At 37.7% G+C, this 24,856-nt stretch overlaps 1 protein-coding gene across 1 annotated transcript; it reads left to right on the plus strand.

Annotated features, from left to right (window-relative positions):
- Nucleotides 1–6,668: 6,668 nt before the first annotated feature.
- LOC308685713 (uncharacterized protein) lies at nt 6,669–19,539 on the plus strand (the record flags this gene model as incomplete). The annotated part of the gene is made up of 7 exons (XM_081357676.1): nt 6,669–6,772; nt 8,293–8,963; nt 9,190–9,235; nt 11,240–11,331; nt 12,067–12,177; nt 12,499–12,772; nt 19,324–19,539. Exons 1-7 carry the CDS (start codon nt 6,746–6,748, stop codon nt 19,537–19,539), a joined length of 1,437 nt encoding a protein of 478 aa, XP_081213802.1. The 5' UTR covers nt 6,669–6,745.
- Nucleotides 19,540–24,856: the final 5,317 nt, after the last annotated feature.

The raw sequence follows: 24,856 nt of genomic DNA on the forward strand, positions 1-24,856 counted from the left end.
TTTCTTAAAAGTGTAATTAAGCATATATTTATTACCAATGTACTTATAGTGCACTTGTTAGAAATATATTGAAAGTATGCTTGATTTTAGCATATTTCTTAAAAATGTAATTAAGCATATATTTATTACCAATGTACTTATAGTGCACTTGTTAGAAATATATTAAAAGTATGCTTGTTTTTAGCATATTTCTTAAAAGTGTAATTAAGCATATATTTATTACCAATGTACTTATAGTGCACTTGTTAGAAATATGTTAAAAGTATGCTTGTTTTTAGCATATTTCTTAAAAGTGTAATTAAGCATATATTTATTACCAATGTACTTATAGTGCACTTGTTAGAAATATGAAAAGTATGCTTGCTTTTAAATATATTTTTAGAAAATATACTAAAGTACTATTATTTTAAAGTGTGTTAAAAGTTGTATTATAAAAATAGATAAAAAGCATGATGCTAATATACTTTTAAGATATTTAAAGATAGTATATTTTTTTTAAATATATTTGCAATGTACTATTGAAAAAGGGAATATATTTCAAATATAATAAAGTATACTTTTTTTCACCAGGGAAGGATATGTTTACCTAAAGTTTGTTGCCTGAAACCAAAAGGTTTAGCTGTGTGTATAAGAGCATTGGTACTGTGGCATAGTGGTTAAATCTTACGGCTAGATGGTCACCTGAGATTAAATGTTCAGATTAAGTGTGTTTAAGTAATAGAAACATTTTGTTAGTGTTTAATGTTCAATTATGTTGGCTCTGTTTTATTGGAGTTTTTGAGTTAATGTTAGTGAAAATCACTTATTACTCGAGTTATGAGTTATGCATGCAATGCATATACATACATTAATTTAAGTTCAGTCCACGAACAAATGATTTCTTTGATTGTATGAGTAAAGTGTTGACACAAGGATGTGCCAGATGCTTTGATATAGGGCTAGACCTAATGAACAGACTGAATTTGCTCTTAAAAGATGTTATTCCGTAGCAAAATGCAAAAAAAGTAAAAAGTCTGTCATCATTTTTCAACCCTCATGTCATTCCAAATCCGCATGATTCACTGAACATTTTCAAATCCAACATAGCTTTCTTTTGCATGAGGGAAGTTTTTTTTTTTTTGTGAACTGTATATTTCACACTGTAAACCCGAATAAGTTAGCAGAACTCAAAAAATTTAAGGCAATCGATTGCCTCAATTTTTTTAAGTATTGAAATTCAAAGTTTTAAGTAAGCAGAACTTAAGATTTTAAGTTTGTACTTAAAAATTTCAAGTTAAGAACAATTAAAATCAGAGTACACTATTTCATACATTTAACTTAAAACCTTCATGCAATCTTAATGTGAACACTTTCATTAGTATTAACTTATAGTTTAAACAAGCTAGTTTGCTAACATACTTTTTAAGTTATCATGCTAACAATAGTATGTTATACAGCACTTGCTGTATGAGTACAACATTATAAAGATTTTATTTGCTCTCAAATGAAGCTGCATGCACCACTTGTCACCATGATGGTAACTATCCTAAAACCAACATTAACAGAAATTCTTCTAAATTAGCATAATAAAACATTAATCACTACTAAATCTCCCACTTAACATTAATCTTGCACAAAAAAACATTATATTACACTTAATTTTAGCATTTATTCTCCCATTCAAGTGCCAAAATCAAAACAATGAAACAGTTTAGTTTACTTAAAATATATCAGTTCTGTGAACTTGAAAGAAAAAGAAAGTGCTAAATACTCATAAAAATTAATTTGACTGAACTAATTAGTTCAATTTAAGTTTGTCCTACTCAAACCAATTAATTATTTTGAGCGTTAGGGTTTCATACAATGGAGTTAACAGTTAGAAGTTTACAGTTCAATAGACAAAAATGAAAATTCTTCAAAATATTTTCAATCGTGCTTGACAAAAGTAAGAGGATTTGGAATATGGTGATGGTAAATGATGGCAGAATATTAATTTTTGGACAAACTATCCCTTTAAACTGTGTACTATTGCATTTCCTGGGCATATGGTCAATTCTTTTCTGGCATTTGGCACTTGGTGGGCATTCATTTTGGACCCTGCAGGGAAAGCAATAGATCAAAAGTGTTTTTGTAGTTGGGATTTTCTGTGATTAATAAGAAAAATGTCCGACCCCATTTTGTTCTCTCTACACTGATTTCTGCTCATGGATGGAAACTCTTCTCACCATTTGGGTTTTCAGATTGATACTGATGGTTCTGACCTTTAATTTGAGTGTTTTTCCACACACATCATGCCACTGAGCAGAAAGTACGAGGTGTGACGACCACTGACAAGAGTTGCTTGTGTGTGTGAGCACGTGAAATCTTCACCAAGTTGGTTCGTCTTGTATTTGGAAGGTTTTCCTCTCTTGCCACCCCACTTTCGGTTTGCTGCTCTTTACGTCTCCATGTTGTACCAAGAAATGTTGGAAAAAAGTAAATCAACGTGTTTCGTAGGTGATAAAGCACAGAACACATAGCTACTTGACCGCATTCAAAAGTGAGAGCGGCGTGTCGGCCTGCCAAATGTCAGCATGATAAATCCAACCTTTACAACCAGCCTCTGCTGCGCTCTAGCTCATGTCTTCGAATTAATGATCACATCTATCAAATTGTTTTGGAATAATGAATGTCTCTGGACTGCCACGTAGCCTCATGCGAGAGTCTATAAATTCACTCTTTAAAAACAAGTTATTGTTTATTTACAATGTGCCTGACACCACAGTGTGGAAAATGGTATGCTTTATTAGTCGATAATTTTAACGCTTTCTTCACCAGTGACGTGTGTTTTATCTAATACTGGCTGAAAACTATCAAAATGCATTACAGATCGTCTGAACATCAAAGGTACGAATGGTATATCTCTTAATAATGTAAGCCCACATCACAGCACAGTTCCCAAGAGAAGCACCTTTATCTTTTAGCCAAGCTGAGTTAAGTGTTTCTGTTAATGCTTAGCCGTCCTCAAAGGGCCTTTTCCATGCGAGTCGGGTCTAGTCCACTGGGAGAGAGTCTGTTCTAGTTGAACATGACACCTCAGTCCTGTGGAAAATGCTTAGAAAGGAGAAACACTGCTGGTTATCAGATCACACAAGGAATGCACAATGCAGGAGGATGTCCTTATATGCAAAGGAGTTAGCTTGGAAATTTTCTCCCACGCTTCTTTTCATATAAGAAAAGAATCTCATATGCAGATCTACCATTTTGCTTCATTCGCTTAATAATGATTGAGTATTTTAAATATAAATTAAAGGGGATGTCTAATGCTATTTCATGCATTCTGATTTATTTACATTGTTAAAGAGTTGGATTCTCATGCTTAAAACGTCCAAAGTTTCAAAAAATGAGTTGGACGTATGACAAAGTATTTTCTGTGCCAAAAACACTCCTTCAGGATTCGTATAAGTTTCGGAAAGTTTTTTCGAGTATGGTCCTGTATTCCTGAATTCCTTATGGGCACTTCTGGGAGAGCACGTGCACACATCAACCAGAGCGAGAGCAAGAGCGTGGAACGTGCTTCGTTCACGGAGGACAGCTGTCATTTTGTTTTTAAACCACGAAATCAACAATGTCACCTAAGAAGTGTGTTTTTGGTTTTGAGGGAAAGATTACCTTGTTCAGCTTCCCAGCAATGGGGGAACAGTGGATGCAGTTTGTTTTTCCGGGGCAGCAACGGAGTTGTGCAAGTGTGTTTGTTTCTTCCTGGCATTTCGGTGACAAATGTTATATAAACAAGGCCCAGTTCGACACTGGATTTGCAGATCGTTTGAAACGATAAAATATCGCCTGTCATCATGAGTCGGAATTGCAGGCGGTAAGCAACATCAAATGTCTGTTTTGTTAGCAATGCGTGACTCTTTAGCTCCGCCCACGCCACGCCTCCAGGAGCTCGCTGTTTTCGGAAAGAATCGGTAGGTTACTGTGCATTTGTTTTTTATAAATCTGTTAAAACTAAATACTCTTCGGATATATGAAGGATGCAATATTAGGTACTCAAGAAACTGTGTGTGTTATGTGCCCTTTAAAATAGTTTTAAAATACTGTGCCACAATTGCATAATGGAGATAATATATTGAACTGATTATTGAATTGTAGATTACATTTGATCTATTTCATTTTTGATATTTTATTTAATGATTATTGCAAGAAATGGAAACACTTTACTAAAATGTTTCATTTGCTAACATTAGTATCAGTTAACATGAACTAAAAAGGAAAATACTGTATTTCTAAAGCATTTTTTTAATATTAGTTAATCTCAACATTTACTAATACATGATTAAAATCAAAAGTTTACATGATCTGATGTTTACATGAGTTGATGAAACTGAACTAACATGAACTAACAAAGAACAATTGTATTTTATTAACTATAATGTTAACAAGGATGAATGAGTAGTAGGCCTACTGTGACTAATGTATTGCTCATTGTTAACTAACCTTAAATAATGGAACCTTACAATAAAAGCTTATTGCAATAGATATTCTAATACAGTGTTACTTTAGTATTTATTTTAGTATATTAAATTAGCCTTTTTTATATTTTCAATTTTAAAATGTGGATATCAAACTATTGGCAACAAGGTTGCCAAAACCAGAAACTCCGTAAAAATGGGTATGAACATTTTTTTAAATAATAATTTTGCCCTGTTGTTCATTTGTTGGAGAAAAAAGGTCAATGTTTATTTTTTCCAGGCCCCTTTTTTACTCTATTTGTGGAAAGTGCCTTATTTTGTGTGATGCAGTTTTTTGTGTACCAAACGTGAATCAGACAAACAAAGATTTTGTTGAATCCCTATTGCATTCATGCCCACAACAGACATGGTAGTTTTTTTTTTCAGTTAATTGTTCAGCTCTATGTGACAGCAAGCTTTGATCCAGCTTCTTGTTCTTCTTGAAAATGAACAAATACTTCAAAAAAGAAACCGTTAACTGTCCAAAAAAAAAGATTGCTCTGCTGAAAACAGTGCACTCAGATGCTCCGGAAATGCAGCTTCTTAAAATCAAAGTTTATACATTTTTTAATCATGATCTTTTAAGGGTATTTTGAGGTAACCAGGAGGAAACCTTTTTCCATTTGGCCTATCACACAAATTGTGCTGTATGGGAAATTATATAATAACAACACTTCAAATCTCATCCACCCTCTGGGAGTCAACATTTCTGCAAAAGAAAAATAAATCTCATCCCTGCCCACGTCAGCTGACATCACTAGGGCCTATTAGGAAGGAAAAGGAAATGTCTGTATAAACTATAGTTTGACATCTTTTGACATCTTTGAAAAACATGAAATGGAATGTGCCTTGTTTATTGTGTCAGCACTGCAGTCAACTTATGATTGAATTTCCATCTCAGACTTTCAGCTGTAGTCCATTTAGGTCATTCAAATAGGACCATTTGAAATGTAATATGCAAAATGACAATGCAATATGTAAAATGGCAATGCATTTCTGTATTTAAATTTACATTTTCCATTCCGTTTGTGCAACGTTGGTGCAAAATGAAAATGAAAATTGATATAATTTACATTTGCTATTACATACACTAGTTTTAATATGTAAGTTGAATCCATATTTTAACGCTTTATAAGTTGCAAAATTAAAATTAAAATGTATTACAGAAATGATTAGATATGTCTAGCATGTTCAAGCAAAAGCTGTAGCAAAATTATCAATTAAATGTTATTTTTCTTAATTGCATTTACAGGACACTTGCGATTTCATTAAATGTCCCGCAATGAATGTAGCAAAATTCAATGTGCAAATTAAAAATGCATTCAGGGCCGATCATGTCACCGCCCCCTCCCACCCTGTCAATCACTGCGTGAAGTTGGCCCCGCCCCCTCCCACCCTGTCAATCACTGCGTGAAGTTAAACATAGGCTGTGAGATGTTGAAATGAAACACGGCGGCGGCAGAGCTGATACGAAAGTTAAATTCACTGGCAGATGAAGTGGAGCGTGAACAGAGAATGGTAGTGTTTCCGAAGATTATTATGCGTCTGCAGGTGATAGAACCAGCACATTTACATTTACATTTAGTCATTTAGCAGACACTTTTATCCAAAGCGACTTACAAATTAGGACTAAATTAAGTATGGAGCTAAAAGAGTCTCAATAAAGATAAATGCACAAACTGCATTCACATATGCACACACAGGATACACAAATGCACACACATGATTCATAAATACACACACAGGATACACAAATGCGCACAAAATTCACAAATGCACACACATAATTTAAAAAGCACAGAAGATTCACAAATGCATGCAAAATTCATAAATGCACACAAAATTCATAAATACACACACAATTCAGAAATGAAAACAAAATTTACAAATGCACACAAGATTCACAAATGCTCAGGACAAGATTCATAAATGTATTTCTGATGCACACACAAATATATCTTGATTTACAAACTGCTTGCGGTCTGTGAACTTCACTGCATTTGTGTGTGAATTTTGAGACTCCCCTGACTTGGCTCGACACACAAATGCCTTTTTTTAAACAGGGAATGATCTGTGACCAATCAGATATCTCCCTTGTTTTAGCCAATCAGATATCTCCCTTGTTTTAGCCAATCACAAGAACGCACCCCACGTGGGGGATTGTTTACTTATAAGACAGTCACATGAAGCGCGAGCGCGAGAGCGAGGTGGGTGGAGTTCTGCCAGTTGGTTGAGACCATTTTTTACAGTCTATGGTAACTTGAGACCTCAAAATGGCTTCTGGCAACGATAGGGCAGCGGTAAGTAACTTAACGTGTTTAACTCGTTATCTCCTTATTATAAGATGTTGCTTAATTGTTAATGTTAACCGGTTTAATTGTGCAACATAATGTTAACCGGTTTAATTGTGCAACTATCAACATAAGCTAGCGAGCTGAGCTAGCGCGTCTGCATGCTAATATAGGGTCAGGCTAGTATCTTTCCATAAAGTTGAACTTCTTGTGAATTAAGTGACTGTTTGACAGGGTCTGTCGCCTCAAGCCGAGGTAGCAGCTCGGGCTTTAGTGCAGTTATTGGCCCGGGAGCTGTCCTCGGCCCCAATTTTGCGTTGTATGTGAAACAGGGTGAAGCAGTCGATTCTGTTCCCTATCGGAATTCCTGTTCCCTTTATGCAATTATACTACAAATCATGCGTAGTTTCCGAGTTACCATGCGTACCATTAGAATTGAATACGAGCAAGAAGCATAACTGGATGTACAGGAAGCCAAAAGGTTAAAAAAGGATTGTATTTTTTCCCGAAATTTAAGCGGTTTTTTTTTATTAATTTTTTTTTATTAGAAGCGAGTTTTCCCCCATCTGTCAATTCAAACCAGATTATTTATTTTCAAATTTAAAATGTTATTACAGATTTCAATGTAATGTTTATTAAGGCTTTGATTTATTAAGGTCCCGTTTACAGGCCAAAGTGGAGATTTCTGAAAACGCCGGTTATGTGTTGCCGTGTCAACTGGGACAAACGGGGTTTTAGGTTCTCAAACGTCACATTATGCGCCAGAAAATGCTTATGTCATGTGAGCGCCCTATGTTTATAGTTTGTTTGGCTACTGTTTGATCATGGATGCTGTTAAGGTGGTACTCATTTTTACTTTTGTGAAAAAAAAAGAAGAAAAAAAATACTTTTGTGCAAACGCTTTTGGCCTGTTTGCATTTGCAAAACACAACTGCTGAACTATCGAGGAGCAGAGGCGAAGGAGTACGCGAAAATCAGCATTTTTACAGCAGCTTTTCCTTCCAAGACGCCGGTACATTGCCTCCCAACGTCTGTTGTTTTGAAAGGAACTGGAAATCGCTCGTGCTATTTGTTGTTGTCGATTTTGAGGATTCTGATTGGCTTGCATGGCTTTATCCTTCTCCCTACGCTCCCTCCCTCCGCTGCCCATAGGTTATGATGGCGCTCGAAGGCGAATTTATGCGGGTTGATGTAAACGACAACTTTTTGGAAAACAATGTTGTGTGCACGATGTTATTTTTGAAAACGGAGGGGGGAAAATATTCGTTTCTCTAAATACCCGGCTATGTGTAAATGTGGCCTAAGGTTTATTAAGGCTTTGACGCATGCGCCTGTCAGCAGACACGGCCCGTTCAGGGGGAACAGGAATTCCTGTAGGGAACAGAATCGACTGCTACACCTGAAGCAGACGAAGCTGAAGTTGGCCTTCAATTCACAGATTCTGATTCTGCATTTAAGGGGAAAGTTAAGAAAAAGTTTACAGAAAGCAAGTGAATAAAATGAAATTTCTATTTCTCTCTATCCCTTAGGAATCACTGAAGCGTGAAATCCTTCAGAGATTGCATGACCGACTGCTACACATCTTGGAGAGGCAGCCTCTTGACATGGAAGGGTTACATTTTGTTTGCCATCATAATTTAGTTTTATTAAGTGCTCTGGATGACGCAGTGAGCGTAGGAGAAGAATTACTGTCTGCACTTACAAATTTAAGTACTGTTATCCAACAGGAGATGGAGAATGAGCAGACATTTATAACACTGAATTTGCAGAGGGGCTTTCGTGGGCGTCCACGATTGACGACGTCAGTAGAGACCCTCACACATCTTCTAGAACTTGGCTTGCCATCAAAATGCATCGCTAGACTCCTTGGTGTGTCGAGAGCTACGCTTTTTAGGCGGATGGCTGAAAATAATCTGTCTATATCTGCCTCATACAGTGGCTGCAGTGATGATGAATTGGACTCATTGATCACAGGAATTAAGAGCACAATGCCAGATGCTGGATGCAGAGTAGTCAAAGGTGCTCTACTTGCACAGGGACACAGAGTGCAATGGGACAGAGTGTATGCATCCATGCATCGCGTCGACAGTGTAGGTGTGCTTTCCAGGATGACTCGTCTGAGATGTGTGGTGAGGAGGACGTACACGGTTCCTTACCCGAAGTACATGGTGCACATTGACACCAATCACAAGCTCATCAGGTATGTCTGCACACTATCTGTATCTGTTTAGTTAATACATCATTGTGTATATTGTATCACATCAACCAGAGTAATAGATCATAGTGAACTTCATTGAATTATAGTGCCATGAACTGATTTTATTCTGCTTACATTCCCAGAGATATTGTATTGTAAGACTTAGGCTGTTGGGGATGTTATGTAGTGTGTTTTGGACTTAATACTTGTCTGATTTATTTTAACCTAGGTACAACTTTGTTATATTTGGAGGAATAGATGGCTATTCAAGAAAGGTAAGAATTTTGCCTGTCAAGGACAAAGAACTGCAAAATGTTACTGATAGACCCCATTTTAAGTATGTAATATGTTTTCTTCTCATACGTTTCAGTTTATTTTCTGTACAAACAGGTGTTGTTCCTTAGAAACAAATATATTTGACTTCTATGGTTTTCTGTCATCCAGCAGTGTAGCATACCCCTAGGGTCATTCCATACCAACTCACCTGGAACCTCCTAATTCATGTTATAGATTTTCACAGTAATTTGAAAAAGTCAGAATCAGCCGGTCTTTGCAAACTCCTATCTCCTATCCTATCTCAAATACTGATTAAGTTATGCATTTTCTAGGGTCTTCTGATGCTGATTCTTTGTATGTGTATCATGCTAAGCCTCACCAGTTGCGCCCTGAACATCCAAGAGACCATTAGGATAATTTGCAACATAAATTATGTATGTATTTTTGAAATGTGAAAACGAACGGAGAAACTAATCTTTGAAAATTAACGATTGTTTGTTTGCATTAGGCTATTTACATGAATACATGTAGCAAATGTCCTTGTAAGGCCCGTGAAATTGGTCCAATATGCCGGTCCGCCAATACACAGGGAAGGTTATCACGTGTTCTGTCCTTACTCGTGCAAAATATTGGTTGGTTAAATTTACAATACATTTAGTTATGTATTCTCTCGTTAATTTCATCTGACTCCATAAATGAAAAGGTTTTAATGATATCTGTGGATCATTAATCATGAGTGAATGTTTGACTATTCCGTTTAACTCTTCAATGGAAATAATATCAAAGTCAGTTAGAGTAATCAAATGTAACAATTTATTATGTCAGGTAAATGTATCATGCCAATTTCATAATCAATTCAAAGATAATCGATACAAAACATAAAATGCTCTGGAATAGAGAGAAGATGCAAACCCAACATTAAGAAATACGTGAGGCTGAGAGATCTATATCTCTCAGCCTCACGGACCGATCTGAAATACAGAAAAGGCCCCGATCTCCCTGCTGCACTCCATTAAATAGCCAGACCTCTTTCACATGTAAACATGTGCTAACAATAGTCAATTTGCATTCTTGGGGGGGTGTGACCATTTGCTTGAGAGACCAACCCCTCCTTGTATGCTAGTTATCCATAAACCTTCCAAAACCTTATTACCTTGTGTTTTACTTATTCTGAGATGAGAGAATTGTACCAGTCGCACTGTGACATTTTAAACTATACCAAACATGAATATACTCTGTGATAATCATTCACATTAAACTATACATTTTCTTGGGTGAAATCAGGTAGTCACCTGAGCATGAGAGAGAGGGGGTGAAGGGAGAGGGAAGGAGATGTAGATTAGGATGATTCGGAGGTGAGACTTTCGTCTCGATGGTGCGTGAGAGCCAGTTCAAATGCTAATCTCCAGAGAGGTCCTTTTGTCCTCTCAGGGCCTGGTCACCCACAAAACAGACTGTCTGGAATTTCCTAATTTATCAATTCTTACATCCTTATGGTCTCTTGGTTGTTCATGACAAATAAAAAAATAAGCAACTGGTTAGCCTTGGCATACACTGCATATTCCTAAGTCCCGTTGATTTTTAATAGACTTTTCACTTGAATGGTTTCAGGAAAGTCAATTACATGAACTTTGCTTTGCAAAGTAGTATTGAACCTATTATGTATTATTCTATGTTAACTTTGAGGGTGTACTTTTAACCTTTAACAATTTTCCTGTCAAGTTTACATCTGTCCAATTCAGCAAACTATTCCTCATGCCAATGCAGTTTTATCAGTACTGAACTCTTTTTATTATGAACTGAACTAAAATGAACTGTTTTGATGATTTCTCATGTCATGAGATCCCGTTTTAAATTGAATGATTCAATAGTTCTTACTGTTCCACCTGTCATTTAGGCATTGTTTTTACCCCTTCAGAACTTTGTCAGCTGACTTATTTTACAGGGGAAAATAAATTCTTGACAGTATTGATGTATTATTCTATTTGTTCCTGTATGTGTAGATGATGTACCTTAAGGTAGCAGACAACAACCGATCTGATACCCACCTGGCATTCTTCAATGAAGCTGTGAATGAGCATGGGTTTCCTCTGAGGTAGTGATGTTATTTAATTTTAATTATTATTGTAATTGCGTAAATTTGAGGCTTCCCTCAAAAAAACAAACAATAATCAAATTATTATTGCACATATAGTAGTGCTTTGCAGTTGGTTCAAAGTAGCATAGTCTGAACACATGCTTGGATCTAGAAGTGGATGGACATCATCATCACAAACCCCTCCAGGTCACTAAATTGCATCTGAAACTTGTATAAGCTCATTAGCACATCTATGTACAATTGTTAAATATATTACAGAATTCTCAATGGTCTCTTACTCTTTCACATGACGTGCTACTTTTAAATTTTTGTCTCTAACATGAATCAACTACAGTATGCTGTACCCTCACACATACATACTTAAAGTTATATATACAAACATACTTAGAGTTGACTGGACTAATTCTGATCAGCTGTTCTGGAACTTGGAGTTTCACATATCAGGCTCAGTTTTTAAGCCTGTTTTCTGAAACAGGGCCCAGTATTCTTGCTTTTTTACCGGTTTAGGAAAGAAAATCAATTGAAGTGACTTGTATTTCTCATTATACGTTGTGAGCACCTACAGATCAATTATACTACATACAGTACATAGACCTGTCAGACCATATTTTATTACAATATTATGCACAAATGCATTGAAATTTAAAGGATTCACGTATTTTTTGTTGGCACTTCTGTCTTCTGCATAATTGTGTCCTTGATGAGATCTTAAATTCATGTTTTTATTTTCAGAGTGAGAGGAGATCACGGAGGAGAAAATGTGGGGATAGCGGAATTAATGTTCTCAGTTCGTGGAACTGACATTAACAGCTTCATTGCGGGGAAAAGCGTACACAATCAGCGGTGAGTTAAACTTAATTTTGGAAGCCTAAAGGTAGTATTTATTAAGATGCCTACCATAGGCATTTGTAAGAACAGACAATATCCTCACCAAAAAAATCTACTGGCCATGATCGCAAACATAAAAAAAAAAAAAAACTCTTAGAATTGAATTTATAGCATTAACTACCATGTCAGTTGATTATTTTTAAAATGTATACAATAATCAATTTGAAACATGGCCATTTATTCAATGGCTGGGGAAAAGTTAAGTTATTCAAAGGATCTTAAAGGACAAGTTATGAAAAATGTATTATTTTCCTCTTTTTTTTTTTTTTAATACAGGATTGAGCGCCTCTGGCGTGATTTGTTCATGAGTGTTACAGGAGTGTATTATAATATCCTGCACTCTCTTGAGGACGAACACCTACTTGACATCAGCAACGTCATACACATATTCTGCTGCCACTATGTTTTCCTACCGCGGATTCAGGCAAGCCTAGATGTCTTCAGTGATGCGTGGGACAACCATCCCATCAGGACTGAGCAGAACCTGACACCAAATCAGTTGTGGCAGGTGGGCCAGGCCCTTAACCCCGTTGCAGATCCTGATTCTGAGGTAAATAATGCATTAGTATTGTTGATCCTAAATCAATTAAAAAGCCAAATGCCAAAAAATGAAGTTTTTCTGATTTTTGACCCTTATTAATTGAAGTCCCTTTCTTGGGATTCAAAAGCCATGGCTTGGTGCAAGCAAGAATAGGATTGTTTGTGTGCACCTCTAGTGAAGTGACAATCTGAGCATTGCCAGGGCCCTGTTTCAGAAAGCAGGTTTAACAAACTGAGCATATCCCTGAGCTCTGAGTTCATTTCGTGTTTAATGAAATTATGTAAAACACATTCAGACTATCAGCAGATAATAATGCAAAAACTCACTTTTAAACTACATTTCTTTGTTTCAGCTGCACCACAGTCATCCTCACTCAGAAATATGCACATCATAGCCTATCCAACATAACTCCCATATAGATGTTCCAGTCAGTGCAACTACCATATGAAAGATTTGTTCATTGATTGGTTTTATACAGATTAGTTTAGTGATTAGGCTACTACAGTAGGCCTAATGTAGCTCACAGTAAGTGTTTCAGTGCAACTGTTGCCAACCTGACAGCTGCCTTAATGTCCACATAATCACAGTGTTGTAAAGGACAGTGTAGCCTATAAATTTTATTCTGTGCTGAAGAGAAATCCACGATGTCCGGAGATTCTCTCCATCATCGATGACAGATTTTAATCAGATTAATAAAGCGGTCATGTTCAAGATCATGTTTGGGTAAAAAAAATAAAAAATCTAAACGGGATTTAAATGTTTCTAAAGATGTAAATGCATTCAGATATGTGCTTTGATAGCGACATTATGAATGAGGAAAACTCAGCGTTTGTTCACAGCTTAAGTTGCGAGGGTTACTGATCTAGGCCCGTATCCCTAAAGAATTTTTGTGCAAAAAGTGGCTCCTAGCGGCCAAATTCTAAGAAAATTCTCAGAGTCATGACGTTTTCTTAGAATTTCCCCTAAAAGTGACACGAAAATCCTAGTTAATATAAAAGCTATTCCTCAAGATTCCTAGCGCTTAAAAGGGCTCCTAAGGCGAGATCTGCTAAGAGCAGGGAAGAGGACTTTTAGTGGCTTAGGAGTTCCCCTAAGCAGCTGCACAAAATGGCCAACAGAGGAGGCAGGAGAGATGTCCTGCAAACATTCCTTTTTTTCTCCATTTTATGTGTTTGTAGGATATTTGTTAACAAGCCTTCATAAATAGACCAGCCAGCAATCACAGACATTGATAAAAGCTGAGCCGTGTTACCCTCGTTAAGACCACACTGAGTTGTAACGTTGCAATTTCTACTTCATTAAGGACAGCCCCTTGAGATAGGCCATCCTGTTTTCAATGGGGTCCATATGGGAGTGAAAGTACAAAATATGCCAGCTAGGATATTAATATGAGCAAATAAGACACGAATCATTATTTGAACAGGGTGTAATGAGCTTAAGTTTTCACATATTTTTGATTCTAATGTTAGGCTATAACCCCTACAGATTACTATTCATTTTCCAGATATTTTCTTGAATGTGAAATATTATTTACAATTACAGTCTGCATAAGATTAGAGTGTATAATTATGTTTATTGATTTGAGGGTACATCCTTTGCTCATTATCACCAAAAGTTCATTTTCATCAAACTTGTAGGATCAACCAATCACGGCTTTTGAAATGATGACTCATACCTAGCAACGGGGTCAACCACACCTCCTCACTAAGATAGGATTTTCCATCCATTCCTTGCTCAGAGTTCACTGAAAATGTTCTGGAATCACTTCTAAGCTAAAACTCCTGGCAAGGAATTTTTAGGTTAAGTTAGGAGCTCTCTGAGAGGATTCTCAGAATCTTTAGGGATACGGGCCCTAGAGTTTATCTGATCTCGCTCTCTGAAACTGAAAACCCAGTTTCCACTCATCTCAGGCTGAACATACTCAGAGTTTTCACTAAACCCGCTTTCTGAAACAGGGCCCAGGTCTTTTCTTGGTCTTGAATATGTAATTACCTTCACATTTTAAAGGGGACATATCATGCTAAATGCACTTTTTTAGCCCTTAAATGGCTAAATTTGTTGTATATTTGGAGTATTTAGAAGTACAGAAAAGATGAAATTATTCTCTTCAGGTGCTTCGTTGATATCTTTATATTCTGTTTTGGTCATATTTTTCAACCTGTTCCGATTTTTGTTATCTATGATGTTTTTTGAACTATTACGTCACAGCGGAACTGCCAAATAAGGACACTGACTTCCAGCCCAACACTTCGAGCAATCCACCATTATTATTTCTCGCTGCAATTTTGTAGTCGGGCAATTCCACGCAAAAATGTCACATCCATAACGCCAACTCAATACCATTGCATTGTGTTGGTGTTATGGATGTGACAGTTTTGCGCGGAATTGCCCAGTCCAAGCTAAAGGATGCAGAAGTTACGAGAGGGTAAGTTAAAATGTTTGGTTGTTGGATGTAGTAACTCACACGCTTCATTACACCGTCTAATGTAGATGAACTGCCGCGCTTGTGACGCATATTTGACTGAAAGAACGAGCAGAGAGAGAGAGAGACCTGGGGCCTGTACCATGAAGGTAGCTGAACAAACTCGGGGTTACAAGATTAGTTTTGAGTTGACAAAACCAAATCGATGCAATCAGGCTTTATTGGTACCATGATGCAGCTCATCAACTTTCTCTGTCAACTCAGGCTTTGATCCTCAAGCTATGATTACTCCACGCGCGCGTGCACATAAAAGAGTGACGTCGACACTGAACAACCAATCGCGGGTCGCGATTTTTCCGCGGAGGAGCAAGAGATAATCATTCATAATTACGATTAATTTAAATATGTATTTCAAGCTCGAAACAATACGGTCTCTGCGGCCAAAGCAAGAGAAGACTGTTGGAGAAAGATTGCTGATTGTTAATGTGTAATTTAAACAAATACGTTCTATATTTATGTAAAATTATGTATGTATGTGTAGCCTATACGTGTAATATAGCCTATAGCCTATTTTTATAATATATAAAAATGTGCATGTACCGGTACTAAGAAAAATTAATATTCATTGATTTTTAGATGCAACCCCAACTCCAAATGTTCTTGGCAGCAGATAAAGACAAAATATAAAAATATAATTCAAAGTGGTGAGTATTTACCACAACCTTTTATTACTTTTGTGAACATTTTATCACAAACACTTGTTTGCAGAAAACAGAAATAAAGAATTAAATTCAGAAAACCAGAATACACTGTGGCGGAGGAGTTGGCTCTGAGTAGCAATAAGGGACGGACGATTATGGATGTGATTACAGGTGCTGTACAATCTGACCCTGGTGCTGGCTCCTCTAAGCAAGTAACACTGGGTACGTGTGCAATACATTACTACTTTAAGTTTTAAATATGGCTGACTGTATGTTCTGCAGACAGTAGAGGGAAATACAGTGTCCCTGTTGAAGCCAGCACACACACACACAGTCTCCAACACAGAGGTCAGTATGCAGCAGACAGAACACCAAACATAACCTTGTTTTACAACAGTTATGCTTTACATTGGCCTATTTTTATTTATTAGGGTGGAGGAAATGAAGACACTCTGTGTGTGTGTTCTCAGACAGTTGCTGATGTGAATGCACTGGGCTTTTTATTATGGCAAACATTTGAATGTGTGGCATAAAAAAGGGACTGGCCCTTACACATCTCTTTTATTGTAGGATTTTTCACAAACTGCCCCAGAAACTGAGGCCTCTACCTCAATGGCCTTCAGAAGAAATGTGAACAAGGTTAAAAAACTTAACATAAATTACAGTCAGTCCTGTGTTTGTAGGAAATCAAGGAACTTTTTGTGATTTGATGAGCCTCCAGAAACTTGTAATGATCATGTTTGTGGTGGAATTATGTTTCAGGTGGAAACAGACTCAGTCAGGGCCCTGTACAAAAGGAGTCTTGAACTAGACTGCACACTAAAGGAGACTTGAACTAGACTGCACACTAAAGGAGCTGACTGTGAGCTGAGGAGGCTCCAAACAAAATCAAACCGCTGGATAAAACTGATCTCAGTATGTATATATATATATATATATATATATATATATATATATATTATGTATGTATGTATAACTTATTTAACCAAGTAACACTTTAGTATGAATATTTATTAATGCAACTTTCTCTTGCTCTCTTTCTCCCTCCCATCCCACAAAACCAATAAAACAGTTTGAGACATATCTGCAGTTTCAGTGTGCTTTTATTAAGTGTAATATTGTATGGTGATTGCATCTACATCTGCACCAGCTGGGTGGTCAAGTGTGATCGGGTTAGTTTCATCGGGGAGAAGCTGGTTTTGTGGTGTTTCTCGCTCCGTTCTACTGGTGGCTATATTGTGCAGAATGGCACATGCAGCCACTATCTGTGATCTCTGGTGACTCTTAAGGGCCGAACACCATTGAAACGTGCATTTAGGATGCCAAAGGTCATCTCTATCTTCACTCTGGTTTTACTGACGGCAACATTGAAGCGGTGCTCTGGCCCTGTCTGGGTCATGATAGGGGGTTATTGTGTAGGTTTTTCTAGCTCAGTTCAAATTAAGTGTTTTGTACTGTACCAAATTTAACTTGCTTTCCTCAAAGTGCTGACACAACACAGACTCACAGAAAATTCGTGAGACAAGCACTGGAGCCAGGCCATTTGTCATCCAAACTTTGATCATATATGTTCATGACCACAAGTCGTCTGCAGATGAAATGTTTAGTAAATCATTGTTATATCTGTTAATGTCACTATTAATTTAAAGATTCATCTCACAGAAAATAATCATCTCACATATTCACATCATCTCTACCTGAACATTAAGGCTGTGATCGGACTTCCTATTAACATAATCTGCCTCATGTTCCCCTAGAGCAGTGGAGATTGGAGCAATAGACTGCATACATGTTGCAATGACTTGGGAATCCTATCATAAGATTAACAGAAGAATAATAAAAAAAAGATTCAAAATAATTCTTAACATGTATTATATTGTATAGTACACTTGTGAAATTTGCTTAAAAAAAAAAAAAGTGTTCATGTGATGTCACCCTATCAATATATCTTACTGGCAATTTTATAAAAGCCCTCTTTTATGGACATGGTCGATAAATGTCCGGGGAACACTATTAATGAAACTTTTCATGTACTCCTGCAGAGCGAGGACCACCTTACGAATGGTTTGACAAACCGTGTTTTCCCTATAGCTTCTGTGCGTCACCCACCGTGCAAGAATGTACCACTTGCAAAAAAAAAAAAAAAAAAAAAAAACGCAACGCAATATTTGCGGTACAGTAAGTGCATGAATTCGACGTGTTAAATTCTTTATGTGCGGCTCAAGAAGTTCGCAAAGATAAGACATTCCTTCCGCGGAAAATCTGTATCTTTCATACAAGTAACTATCAGTTAAGGCAAGGGGATTTTGTCTGGCTAAAAACTCTTTCTCTACGAGCTCGTCAAACAATTTGCGCTGAGATGTCCACCGGATTTGGAAGAAAAGGTGAAGTCATTGCAACAGACACTTGGAATAAGTTACGTCACCTATATGTTTCTTTGCTCTCAGCTGATTGGTCAAACTTCAGTCTGAGATCTTGAATCCAGAACATAACCTGCCCCGGAGCAGGTTAGCCGTGCAGCGTAAGATACCATGGCAACGAACACAGATTAAAGCCGAGCTACTTTCATAGTACCTAAAACCCAGGGTTGGCGGAAACTAAGCTGAAACATAGCTGGCTAGCCACCTAATACGGCTTCATGGTACAGGCCCCTGGTCGCGCGCGCGCACTCTCCAAGCGAAAGTGTAAACAAGACACCGTCTCCAAACTAGACGCTGTCTTGCTCTCTCTCCCTCGCACATATTAATCAAAATAAATCGACACGGTGGTAAAAGGTCGGAAGACCAAAGTTTCATGTGTAAATACAGTAACACACCATTGCGATACATCCATATGAAGACGTTGTTCTGCAGGTTCGTCGTCTTCATTTTCATCTCGCTCCAGCTCCGACTCTGGCTCGAACATGTAAGGCTGGCTGGACAAGTCTTCCATTGTTGACATTTGTTAATAACGTGTGAATAAAAAGTTTCTGTGCCGCTAGATAATCCTATCTCTGCTATCAAACTACAAAAATGGCCGAACGGGGTGGAGTGTCACCTCTGCATTCTGGAGAGGGGGCGGGGTATGAAGTGTCTCAATTGTATTTAAAGAGACCGCACCAAAACGAGTTGCTCTCAGACGCACATCAGAAAAGGGGTAGAAAAGGGTCCTGTGGAGCTATAATAATGAGGAATTCAGACCCAAGCATTGCAGTTCCGCTTTATATAGACTATAAATGTATGATTTATATGTAAAAAGGAACAATTTAAAAGCATGATATGTCTCCTTTAACACAATCAATGATTCATTTATTTACATAAAATAGAATCCATTTTTATAAATTGTCTGAAATGATTACCTGTTTTGTAATAAGTGGTGATGTGGGCACAGTGCACAAGTGTAAATTTGTTCAATAACATTTAATATGCCTAATTTTTATACACGCATGTCTTTGTCAGGGAATACCCATCCCAGAGATTGAATGGGAGGAGAGTGGCTACACTAATGAGCCTCATTCCGGGGTCAATATCCCTGAACTGGACAGTCCTCTTTTGGATCTGGAAATCACTTCACTGCGAGACCACATGGATCCATTGCAGCAATCGGACTGTTTCGGGGCGGATGTATACCTCAACACTGTCCAATATGTTGAGAACTTAATTGCGGCAAGATAAGAGCATGTGGCTCTCTTGCCACTTTCCAGTGGCTTCTTGTGACTGAAAATACTTAAGAACATTTCAAATGAGACTCCTTTAGTGTGCAGTATAGTTCGAGACTCCTGTAGTGTGCAGTCTAGTTAGAGACTCCTGTAGTGTGCAGTCTAGTTCGAGACTCCAGTAGTGTGCAGTCTAGTTCGAGACTCCTGTAGTGTGCAGTCTAGTTCGAGACTCCTTTAGTGTGCAGTCTAGTTCGAGACTCCTTTAGTGTGCAGTCTAGTTCGAGACTCCTTTAGTGTGCAGTATAGTTCGAGACTCCTGTAGTGTGCAGTATAGTTCGAGACTCCTGTAGTGTGCAGTCTAGTTCAAGACTCCTTTAGTGTGCAGTATAGTTAGAGACTCCTGTAGTGTGCAGTATAGTTCAAGACTCCTGTAGTGTGCAGTCTAGTTCAAGACTCCTTTAGTGTGCAGTATAGTTAGAGACTCCTGTAGTGTGCAGTATAGTTCAAGACTCCTGTAGTGTGCAGTCTAGTTCAAGACTCCTTTAGTGTGCAGTATAGTTAGAGACTCCTGTAGTGTGCAGTATAGTTCGAGACTCCTGTAGTGTGCAGTATAGTTCGAGACTCCTGTAGTGTGCAGTCTAGTTCGAGACTCCTTTAGTGTGCAGTATAGTTAGAGACTCCTGTAGTGTGCAGTATAGATCGAGACTCCTGTAGTGTGCAGTATAGATCGAGACTCCTGTAGTGTGCAGTATAGTTCGAGACTCCTGTAGTGTGCACTGCAGTATAGTTAGAGACTCCTGTAGTGTGCAGTATACCGGTAGTTAGACTCCTGTAGTGTGCACTGCAGTATAGTTAGAGACTCCTATAGTGTGCACTGCAGTATAGTTAGAGACTCCTGTAGTGTGCAGTCTAGATTGGATGTTCACAAAAATAAAAGGTTGTGGTAAATACTCACCACTTTGAATTATATTTTTATATTTTGTCTTTATCTGCTGCCAAGAACATTTGGAGTTGGGGTTGCATCTAAAAATCAATATATTAATCTCTTTGTACATACATGCACATTTTTTATATATTATAAAAAAAAATACTGTTTCAGTGGTGTATTCAATACTCTATAGGCTATATTACACAGGCAACACACATAATTTTACATCAACATAGAACGTATTTGTTTAACTTACACATTAACAATCAGCAATCTTTCTCCAACTGTCTTCTCTTGCTTTGGCAGCAGAGACCGTATTGTTTCGAGTTTTAAATAGATATTTAAATTCATTGTAATTTTGAATGATTATCTCTTGCTCCTCCGCGGAAAAATATAATCTCACTCTACCCGCGATTGGTTGTTCAGTGTCGACGTCACTCTTTTGTGCACGCACGCGTGAAGTAATCATAGCTTATAGCTTAAGATCAAAGCCTGAGTTGATGAGCTGCAACATGGTACCAATAAAGCCTGTTTGCATCGGTTTGGTTTTGTCAACTCAAAACTAATCCTGTAACCCAGAGTTTGTTCAACTACCATCATGGTACAGGCCCCAGGTCCTTTGGGTATTGTTTGTTGCTGGGTTATTTTCAACATTCATGTTGTGTTGACTTAATAGTATGATAAGTATTTTTTTTACTTGTGCTTTGCATCAGGGTTTATACAGAGATTCTTGAATTGAATTTATGGCGTCATTTTTTAGTCAAATGTTATGAGCGTGTAAGACATGCTCACGAGCACATTATGTTATTTCACACGCGCAAAAATGAACCTTCAGCTGGCATGATAAAAGTACTCGCGCACAAATTCAACAACCGAGAGGTGTACAGGTAGCTGCGAGCGAGCGCCTGGCATACTCTCATAGGTTAACTCTGCTTGTACAGTGGAATCCTGCTCGCGCGCAGCGGGCTTCTGCTCGCGGAATGCTGTTTTGCTCGCGCAGAGGATTTCTGCTCGCTCGAGTCTACACGACTTTTGACAATTTGGGGGCGGAAACCAAGGAGGGCACTGACCCTCTTATGATTGGTCACTTTCATCATGGAAAATCTTGGGAAATTCTAACCCCGCCCACCTTCTGACGCAGCGTGCGTCACTCAGCTCGTTCTGCTACTCCGGTTATCTCTGTGTATATTTTAGGCAACGAAATAAGTTATAAAACACCACACTATCTCTTTTCGTTTTCATTTAAAGAAATCTTAAACATTATAGCCACACAAATGTGGTTCAGGCAACGCGTATTGATTATATTCACTGCACATAACGTTTGCCTATTTATAACAAAACGAAATATAAAACACAAACCTGCCTCTTTTCGTTTTAAATATAATATAAAAACATTAAACATTTTAATATGGTCCAGGCAATATGTGCATTTGTACTAAACAACAGATTTTGCAGTAAACACCATTACAGTTTTTAAATTTTTAAATACAATTATTACAATTTAAAATGACAAAACTCAACCCAGTCTCTTTTTGTTAAATTTCAGTTTGATCAATATTAGCCATTATAAAAGTATAAGTAAAAGGTATAAGAAGCTATACAAATAAAGCAAACAATTCAGTCAAACACACAAAGTCAGCGCTAGTCTAACCATACAATGATGACCGGGCGCTCGCCGCTCATGTACCCCGCCTGGAACAGCCTTTCCTCGGCTATAGTCGTTCTGACGTTCGCCGCTTTCGCTGGCGTCTCTGTAGTGGTTAAACATGAGATATAATTCGTCTTGTGTATATCTAACGGGCGATTTTTGGTCTCGTGAATCTATAATTTATTCCCTGGCCAATCGTTTTGGCTGAGGGGAAGTTTCATAACTTTATAAGCTATTTAACATTACCATTGTATGGTTAGACTAGAGCGCTGACTTTGTGTGTTTGACTGAATTGTTTGCTTTATTTGTATAGCTTCTTATACCTTTTACTTATACTTTTATAATGGCTAATATTGATAAAACTGAAATTTAACAAAAAGAGACTGGGTTGAGTTTTGTCATTTTAAATTTTAATACAACGAAGATGATCTGTAATGGTGTTTACTGCAAAATCTGTTGTTTAGTACAAATGCACATATTGCCTGGACCATATTAAAATGTTTAATATTTTTATATTATATTTAAAACGAAAAGAGGCAGGTTTGTGTTTTATATTTCGTTTTGTTATAAATAGGCAAACGTTATGTGCAGTGAATATAATCAATACGCGTTGCCTGAACCACATTTGTGTGGCTATAATGTTTAAGATTTCTTTAAATGAAAACGAAAAGAGATAGTGTGGTGTTTTATAACATATTTCGTTGCCTAAAATATACACAGAGATAACCGGAGTAGCAGAACGAGCTGCGTGACGCACGCTGCGTCAGAAGGTGGGCGGGGTTAGGATTTCCCAAGATTTTCCATGATGAAAGTGACCAATCATAAGAGGGTCAGTGCCCTCCTTGGTTTCCGCCCCCAAATTGTCAAAAGTCGTGTAGACTCGAGCGAGCAGAAATCAGCTGAGCGAGCAGAAATCCACTGCGCGAGCAAAACAGCACTCCGCGAGCAGAAGCCCGCTGCGCGCGAGCAGGATTCCACTGTACAAGCAGAGTTAACCTATGAGAGTATGCCAGGCGCTCGCTCGCAGCTACCTGTACACCTCTCGGTTGTTGAATTTGTGCGCGAGTACTTTTATCATGCCAGCTGAAGGTTCATTTTTGCGCGTGTGAAATAACATAATGTGCTCGTGAGCATGTCTTACACGCTCATAACATTTGACAAAAAAATGACGCCATATGAATTTACTACCTTTTTACCACCTATTTTACTACCATCACAATATTTTTACTACCAACACGCTTAAAACTTCAACTGTAGCAGTGTTAAGTAGTGACAAGTAAAGACATGAAATATCTTTCCATCCAGATTTTTTTTTCAAAACGCTATAAATCCATCCAGATTTTTTTCCAAAACGCTATAAATCCATCCAGATTTTTTTCCAAAACGCTATTAATCCATCCAGATTTTTTTTCAAAAGCTATAAATCCATATTTTTTCCCCAAAAATTGATGGTTTGTCTTTTTAAAAAAGTATTTTGTCTTATTTTGTGTTTGCATTTGAGGAAAAAAAACCTGTAGCCTAACCGTTCGTTCTCCATTAAGGATGCCTTTAAAACTTTCACAGAGACATCAAACAGAAAACACAAAGCCTCTCTTTGAAACGAATTTCGTTTTGTATTAATTTTATCTTAATTTTAATCCATGTTTCATTATTTTGTATAATCACGACACGTTCAGACATGAACCGAAACTCAGCGTATAGGTAGCCTAGGCTACTTGCCTCACAGACCTAAACAAATTAGAAATATCCTATATCTATTATCTACACAAAGCTTGAAATTTCTACTTTTAACCAGAACCATTCAAAACTAAATAAAAGTAGGCTATAGGCCAGGGTTCACCAATCTCGGTCCTGGAGGGCCGCTGTCCTGCAGAGTTTAGCTCCAACCCCAATTAAACACACCTGAACCAGCTCATCAAGGTCTCACTAGGCATACTAGAAACTTCCAAACAGGTGTGTTGGAGCTGGTTGGAGCTAAACTCTGCAGGACAGCGGCCCTCCAGGACCGAGATTGGTGAACCCTGCTATAGGCTAATCCGTAAGAAATGCATTTTTCTCCGGCGCGTTCACTACTGCGAAAATCGCGAGTCAGTGTCAACTTCATCTTTGCAGCTGACACAGAAACACTTGATTATTAATAAACAATTAAAATGTCATAATATATTAGAGAGAGAGAGAGAGAGAGAGAGAGAGAGAGAGAGAGAGAGAGAGAGAGAGAGAGAGAGAGAGAGAGAGAGAGAGAGAGAGAGAGAGACACACACAAGGTCTCTCCCTCTCTGCCGTGCGCTCGCTACACTGTTTGCATGCGCGCTTTGAACTAATTTCCAGGCATCATAACATTACAAAAGGCAATTGTAATATTTTTTTATTACTATTTTGGTATGATGAACATTCACTCGCCAGTGTGGCGGATAGCCTTTTGAGATTTACTCGCCAAACGGAAAATCTAACGCACTAACGGAAATTTACTACCTCGTCAGATGACGTTTACTACTTTTTACTGGCCTTAATTTGCCATAATTTAATTTACTACCTTTTACAACCCCGCGGAAACCCTGTGCATGCTATTTGTAAATAACAAATTTTAATAAAGAACTGATTTATTGCTTTAAAGAAATTCCTGTATTTTTAAACCTTGTCCCTGTAACGGTGGTGAAAACATTTTTGGAATTGGTCCAATATTGAGTGAGAAGGCCATTTCAAATGGCTACATAAACCAGGGCAATTGTGCTACATAAAGAATAAGACCATAAAAAT

Source organism: Scardinius erythrophthalmus (genome assembly GCF_964197995.2).
Source record: "Scardinius erythrophthalmus genome assembly, chromosome: 25".
In the NCBI taxonomy this organism is placed as follows: Eukaryota; Metazoa; Chordata; class Actinopteri; order Cypriniformes; family Leuciscidae; genus Scardinius; species Scardinius erythrophthalmus.